Source organism: Acyrthosiphon pisum, chromosome X (genome assembly GCF_005508785.2).
Source record: "Acyrthosiphon pisum isolate AL4f chromosome X, pea_aphid_22Mar2018_4r6ur, whole genome shotgun sequence".
Classification (NCBI taxonomy): Eukaryota; Metazoa; Arthropoda; class Insecta; order Hemiptera; family Aphididae; genus Acyrthosiphon; species Acyrthosiphon pisum.
Genome location: NC_042493.1, coordinates 38,625,921 through 38,634,436, shown reverse-complemented (window position 1 = coordinate 38,634,436; position 8,516 = coordinate 38,625,921). Strand labels below are relative to the sequence as shown.

Genomic DNA, 8,516 nt, shown 5'->3' with positions numbered 1-8,516 from the left:
AAAAATATGCTAGGACGACACTTCATCTCCACCCATAATCGTTTTTCGTAATGATTTATCGTTGAATTTAAATTTAACATAATATCCATTACAATGACGTACTCAACAACTACTGTACAGCAAGCTTGACCAATTTTATTTTTACATTTCACGCATAGTTTTACTGAACTTCTGTCAAATTAACAAAAAAAAGTATTTTTTTTACGCTGTTATGTTTTTGTGAACTTGCAAATACTATAAATTCACAATACTCATTGTCATTATTAGAAACCTTCAAACCTATACCTGCGATTCATAGATATTCATACAATCATACTCATCATATATTTTTTAATTATATGACATCAACCGTGCACAGTTAGGTACCTGCTATTAAGTTTCCACTGTAATGTAATATGTGATTATATTATAGCTGTTTAACTGTTTAGATTGCTATCTTCATAACAATAGTAATAGTAACAATTCACTTGGTGGATTTGCATATTTCAGTTAGAATAGTTGGATAGTCCTACCATTTAATTATAGGTACATAATATAAAATATTATATTATACATTATACATAACTTACATATGATATTAAGTACATACTAGTTGCGGACGAATTATTCAGGTCAATATTATAACATAACAATTGCGGACACGAGTTTCGTTGTCATAATACTAATTGCGTTCAGAGTTCTTTTTGATAAAAACCACGTAAGTTGTGAACGCAAATATTTCCCTTCACCACTTTTTTCAGGACTTAAGACAAGCTACCATGAAAATAAGCGGGGTTAAAAATATTTTTTGTCTTGCAAAAGAGCAATCGTTATTTTTAAAATTATTGTGAATGTTTTTTTTTTTAAATATTTATAGAATAATGTCATTATTTATCGTCATAGTTTTTATATATTTTGTGGCAAACATTTTTTTGAAATAGCCTGTATAAATTATATTATACTTATTTCACCACTTGAATATTGCAATATTTGTTTGCTAATAAATACCTCCTTTTTGACGGTCTTTTTTCCCGTTTTAAATTTTGTACAGCAGTATTCATTTTCGTATAGCTACCAGCTTGTATTTCATTTAAGGCCTCGATTAATTGATATATATTAGGGTGGTTGCGATAAAACATACCATTAAGCTTAGCATGAAAACTTTCACAAACATTTGTGGTTTGTGAAATAGAAGAAGAGAATTCTACCCATATTTCTGGAGGAAACATAGCAGAATCCGTATTTATATAGTTCAAAAATACATAATCTGTAGAATCGTATATATCATTACAGTCAGCCGGTAGTGTAGACATAAAGTCATCTGTAAAGCAGTCGTCCCCTTCGTTAGGTGACAAAAATGTTAGACCGAAAAATGTTTTTAAAAAACTTTAACAGGTTATTCGCATATAAAACATAGGATACATAATACATATTATTTTTAAATATTTTTAGAGTTGTTATTATAAAACAGTAATAATAATAATAATTTAACATAAATTCTAATTACAAATACAATATAATATAATAATACCATGGGTGCCCGCAAGAAATTTATCAGGGAGGAGCATAATGAAATCAAACACAACAAAATACAATAAAAAAAGTTTATTCCTTGTAAACTACAAAATGTGTTAGAAATATTTCCCCAACTAGTTAAACTTTGGAGTGGTGGTGGAGTCTTTGGCGGCGGCGGACCAGTCGGAAACGGAGAAATACTAACGTCACAGTGCATGGCAAGGTGGAGGGTGGATGTGCGATTTGTTTCAAAACCAGTATATTATATAATAGTAAATTATACCTGTTTAATTTGTCAAGCGTATTTATAATATTTTATATTACGCGGTAACAGATCATATAGAAATGACAAAATCTGTGCTATTATTGTTGTGATGTATTTCGCCTTACGCCGTCGCGTATTACTGTTATCAACTTAATATATTTCATTCGGCACGGTCACGCTAATATCGTGGGCTTATATAATATATATGTACATCATGATAATTCTGTACATAGCACGGCTACAGTAAAATAATATATTAAAAATTATATTTATATTTATTAATATACATTATGTACACTATATTATAGTATAATAAAAACGGCTACAAGCTACTAGGCTAAGTCCGTCTATGATCATTCCGGACAAAATTAAGAAATCGTGATTTTTATTTTATAGGCAGAGCATAATAAAACATATATAAAAACTAATGAACACCACCATCGCTCCGCGTGGGAGGAGAACTTCCACCATATTAACAGACACAACGAAGAGGCCAAAGGTGGAAAACACAATTACACACTAGATTTGAATCATTTAGCTGACATGGTAATCAATTTTTTTATCCTAAAACAATAGTTATAGGTACTATTTTGGTTAAACAAAATGCTTATGATATATAATGGAAGAATATTTATTTCTGAACCTAAAGTGTCTGCTTTGGTATGCAATAAAATGTTATTTTTAAATTTCCAATATGAAATGTGGCAAGTTAAGCACTCAGCAGTACAGTAGGTAGTTGGTAAGTACTCTAGTGTATCTCTTCATTTAGTAGATCACTTTAATAGATGTGTTAAATTTGAATTTAATTATAAATCATGGAATACAAAAAATTATTGTTAGCGGAAACGATCATTAGTATGTTTTTGGGGCTTCTGCTTTCAGCTAATACTTTAACGCTAGAGTAGAGACCGGAATTATAATATGCACTGTGGATGTGGCAAATATGAAAAGCTAAATGGTAAAAATATGAGTCATTATGCACAAATAGTTGAGATATATGCTGAAATATGCATCATCAAATTATAGGTACTACTTTAAACCAAAAAGCAACCATTTATAAACAAAAATGTCCATCGTAAATATCAAAAACCCTGTTTAAGCACCTCTCCGGCTTTTAATTTCCTCTTTTTAAATAAGCATACAGCACTCAGGGATAATGTAGCATTTTGATGATGAAATCATTTTTTAAATCGGTCCAGCGGTTCTTGAGTTATAAATGGTCTAACATTTTTTTGAACTCTTTTTTTATATATTATAATAGTATAATATAGCAGAGTTGAGATGTTTAAAACATTTTGTTTTAAACACTTGTTTAAAACATGTTCTGAACACTTGTTTAAAACATGTTAAAATATCTAAATTGATCAAACATGGTTTTGTTTAAAACGTTTATAACAAATGATTTAAACAACATAAAAAAACAGTTGTTTAAAACAGAAAATCATAATTTATGTGCATATAACTTATTATTTGTAAGTTCATACTGGCAAATCCTATTTATTATTATTTTTTGTTTCATAAACAAATTTAAAATTTATAAAATGCATAATGATAATTTTACTTATTCAAATTACTAACACTTCAGTGGTTATATAATATATTACTCCTGTAGTTCTGTAGGTAATATATTTATTTATTTATTTGTTTAAATTACATACCAATAAATAACATAACAATTACAAATTAGTTGTACTCCAACATAAAAAAAAAAAAAATATAAATTAATATCAACTTGATAGGTGACTTAATATTTAAATATCACAATTGTCTTAATAGTTAATTACATAAACTATATAGAAATTAAAAATAGAATTATTAAAATTACATATCCATAAATAACAATTGTCAATTAGTGATTAGTTGTACTCCAACATAAATAAAAAAAAAAAATGTATAAATTAATATCAACTTGATAGGTAAGTAGGTAACTTAATATTTAAATATCACAATATTGTCTTAATTATTTGTTACAACTATTTAAACTTTTAAATACAGAGACTAATTTAGATGATTTCTCAATACCTAACCGGTTTCTTAGTTTTGTATGAACTATACCATAAGTTGAAAATATTCTCTCAATGCCAGCTGAAGAAGCACATGATGTGAACAGTTGCTTAACCATTTCATTAATTTCCTTCGTTAAGTTTTTTTCCAATGCTATCCACCATGTTAGTGGTTTAATTTTTAAAACAATATTTTCATTAAACAGATAAGACTTGAAAGGAAATCCCTGTGCTTGGAAGGTGATGACCTCAGCCATAATTTCTGGATGATTTATACTTACATAATTCATAGTACTATCTAATTGTTCCTCCGTTAATTTTTCACCAATATACCGAGGGTCCAAAATATAGGCTAAATAATGGTACTCACTCATTGCCTTTTCAAAACGATTTGTAAAAAACTTCAACATTTCTGAACTACATACTTCAATTTCAAAAAAAGTTTTCAAATCTAACCAAATATGAGTAGCTTCGCTAATTGTACAACAATCAGCTTGGATTTTGTCTAAGGTAAATATAGAGATAACGTAACACTGTTATTATCTACACAGTATTACCAGCAGAGATTTCTATATATTACTAGATAGCGAACTCCAGTCATGAATTGAAGCTTCAAGGTCGGTTGGAAATTGTATGGTATTTCATATGACAAATAAGATTATTTTATGATTTATTTTGAGTCATATTTTATTATTTCTAAATATGTAGTCTAAAAAAAAAAAAATATTTTATGTAAGTAATTTTACATTTACTATTTTATTTGACCATTAAAAAAAATATAATTTCTTATACATTTTGCATAATAAATGAAATGTTTTGCCAACTGATAAAATGGCGGCCGTCCACAGCTGAGCTTCACTGGTAACAATGTAAATTATATAGGAGTTCCTTATCTAGTGTAGTATGAATAAGAATAAGAAGTCTGTGATTACCAGTAGCTCGGTTATCTACTCGGAATGACGGTTCGCCCCACATCCCCCGACTAAAATTAAAATGTATAACTTATTATTGGATAAGGGAGAATCACAATTATCATTTATATTAATATGGAAGAAATGTAATTTTCTATTATAGTGGGGTTAGGTAGCCGAAAAAAGTTTCACGTCTGGCAACCAATGCGCCCTTTTGGATTCAGATAGTACATGGGTAAAGGAGTCTAAAAAGCCTGAGACAAAAATTTTTCCTCCCCCCTAACGTTGCTGATAACGTTATCAATATGGCCGCCAAATTGTTGTGATGCGGTGCTACATTTTCCTATATAACTTGGGTTTGTATTTTGATATTTACCTATATTATTAGTGATTATTAATCAGTAGAAAATGCGCTTTTTAATGGTATATTTTACATTATCATTTAAGGTCATAATTTCAGAAATTTTAGTAACTTTTTTTAAAATTTTTGAATTTTTGAGACATTTTGCTAAATAACACGGAATCCGTTGTATTTAGCTAAAAATATGATACAAACTTTTTTGTTCATAAAAAAATTACCTTTCGAACAGTATATAAAACTTTTATTTTGTTCCAAACGGTCGCCGAAAATCTTCCAAAACAATATTGCATACCGAGAGACTCGTTCGGCAACATGTAGTTTAGACGGGTTCCGAAAATCATTAAAACGTCTTTATAACTGTTTAAGTAATAAATGTAATTATTTTAATTTTTGGTGTAAATGTAAATATGTTATAGCTTTTTTTTAGGGATAACTGAAGGATAAATTTTAAACATTAAGTACAAGAATGAGAAGCAAAATAATGTACATTATTATTCCAGTTTAATATTCAAATTTAATAATATCCATACATTTTAAAATACACTTATTTAAGATATTTAAATAAAATAAGATCTTGCTTAATTACAATCACCGATCACTTTCGGAGCACTGTCCTTCACATACACAAAGTTTGGTACATCATACTCCCATTTTGATACATTTACATCTCTCACTTGTGCATAAGTTCTACAGTGTTTCGACACTTCTGAAATTGTCGTCCACACAGGTTGGTATGATCCTTCTGAAGTTTGTAACCATCCCCAGTTGGTTGGCGAAGGTACTGTGTATTGTGAATCAAGGCTGTTGTTCCAAATTCTTGCTTGAAAAGCAGCTCGTTTGATATGTTGTGTCAAAGCATCTGCTGTAGGAGGAATATTTTCGATTGCTCGATTTTTTCTTGTAAACAACACTCGTCTGCACTCATTGATGTTCTGTATATCTGATGTCTTATCATAAAGTAGAATAACAAAACGCTGCAAGAGATAATGCCATTCATCATCAATATCAGAGGTGCCTGTACAGAGCTGATGTACCAGAGGTGCCTGTACACAATCAATTTCACGAAATGACATCCAGACCTTCCAAGATGTTTTCTTGCCAATGCCACAAAATGTGGAAACTGTATCGCACCCAGTTACAGAATGAAAAGCTAACAAATTTCTACACATTTCAGGTGAGAGGGTAGCACAAATCTCATGAATTGGAGTCTTTACGCAAATTGGCAATCTTAGACTTTGCCTTAGACGTTTTTTTGGTTATAGTCTTGAATATGTGAATATTTCAGGAATAATTTCATGAATTGAATTTTATACTAGATTGAGACGAGACACGACAAGTTCATCATACTGTTGTAGTCCTAAAGTAAATGCTTCTGTAACACACTTGACAGCTTCGACACTTGCAATTACTTTGGAACTCCCTATTGACACCAAATCGGTTTCTTCAAACGGATTTCCATTTTCAGTAAATGCGTTAATCATTTCTTTGACATGGGTCAAAAACCTTTTCTCAAATGCATTATTATCTTCATGGTGCTTTGAACCCACGTCTTTTTCATCTTTTAAAAATGATTGCTTTTCAAATTCCTCAATTAAAGAACTGATCCTTGGGCCTGATACCATCCATTTAAGTAGAGCATTTTCATTATCAAGAATCCCAATAGCTCCACTTTCGCCCTTTATAAATTTATTATTGTGTTCACGAAGCTGGTCGTCAGATATTGCAGAAAATGGTTTAGCAGTTTTGGTGCTCGTAAAGTTGCCACGAAGAAATTCAGCATGTATATCTGGATGTTTTTCTGGAAGGTCCTGTAGAGTACTTACGAAAACTGGCAACCAACGAAAATAGTGGACTACATCCAACGCAAATGTCCATGGACATAATTGGGCCAAAGTATCGTACATTGTAAAGTTAGATGTACGAATACTCAAAATAAGTTGCATTAGAAGAGACTCCAGTTTGATAACTGTGTCCAAATACTGAAAAAATGTTAGTTTTTTTTGTTTAATAATTTTGTATTTTTATAACATAGAATAGTATTCCACATTAAATGCAAACAAGTATTCTATTAGCAGTACACCGGTATTACATATTATCATTATCATGAATTTAATACCAAAATATGATTACAATTTAAATCTATAATCTTAAGAGTTAAGATAATAACTGTTGTAAACCCGTCGGCGTCCTAACATGGTTACATTAACGTGAAGCCATTTAGGTAGACTGCTAAACCAAATTAAACTATTCAAATCGGCATTGTATTCAATACACTAGGTACATCATTGATAGTGTAAAGACTTAGTAATGACCAGTGGCGGATTTAAGGGTTTAAATAAAGTCGGCAAATCCATAAGAGGGGCCTCGTAAAAAATTTCAGTCACATACTTACCGCTATTTTACAAAACCGCTCGCTTCGTTCGCGAAAACAATGCTAGCCATGAGCCAACATTCTTTTTAGAAAATAATAGAAAATGTATTTTATTTATTTTTTATAAATAAAACAACATTTATAATAGCTATATAAAATTAAAAACAATTATAGCTGAGAACCTCTGCGAACTTTGGCCTTGGAAAACTTGTCGATAAGTTCAGTCATATTGAGGTCTTGGGCTGCTTCGTACTCCATTGAAAGTAAGGCTAAATTGCTTGTTCGATTTTGAACCATAGTTGAACGAAGATAATTTTTTAATCTTCTTAGTACACTCATAGCTCTTTCAGCACTCGCACTTCCAATAGGTAGTGTTAAAAATATTTTAAAATAGTTTCCATTTGGGGCAATACATCAGACAATGAATGTTTAATAATGAATGTCAAATAACTTAATATATTACCTGTGCTTTCTGATTTTTATGAATCAAAATAATAACTCTGAAACGACATTATTTCAAGAGACAATTCGTTTACAGTAAAGTAATCATATTCTAACACAAGAGCTTCACACTTTCTCTTCACATCTTCTATATTTAATTTTTTTAGTTCATCTGGATTTAAAAAAATAAAACAAATCCAAGACTTTGGAAAATCCATTCATCCTCTCATTTAATTCGCCAATCATGTTGTCTAATGTTTCAAAATAAATTTGTCTATGTTTTTCTTCTTCTGATAAAATTATACCTCTAGTATTTTCATCAATTGGTAACGGCATTTTTTTTGTCCTCTTCTGTGGAAATTCTGCTGGTCCTAAAACATCTGTAAAGATATCAAAATTTGACCAAACATTTGTGGCTTCTGTAACAAATACATTATATTGATCATGAGTTCTTAAAACATTTAATTTGTCAACTACAGATTGGAAACTTTGTACCACCAAAAACAAATCATTACTTTTTGACTGTAATAATCGGGATACTACATCAATAATTTGTAGTATTTTATTCCACCATATTAAATTTAAAAAAAATACCCAATTTAATGATTTTATTAAGCATCTAGCTCGGAATAAACTTTCAGAATTAGTTTCTGAATTTTCAGATTCTTCT

General features: G+C 30.0%; 1 protein-coding gene across 2 annotated transcripts in view; it reads left to right on the top strand.

The window, feature by feature from the left end:
* Window positions 1-2,140: 2,140 nt before the first annotated feature.
* Window positions 2,141-8,516, top strand: part of LOC100167920 (cathepsin L1) — a 38,412-nt gene continuing 32,036 nt past the window's right edge. The window contains exon 1 of one of the 2 annotated variants that reach the window (XM_029486092.1): window positions 2,141-2,258. Coding sequence is in view for 1 of the 2 variants with exons in the window: in XM_029486091.1 (XP_029341951.1) it covers window positions 2,303-2,305 (3 nt within the window). In the remaining variant the exon portion in view is untranslated. Of the gene's footprint in view, window positions 2,306-8,516 lie in introns of both variants that reach the window. The other variant, XM_029486091.1, reaches the window with a different exon arrangement.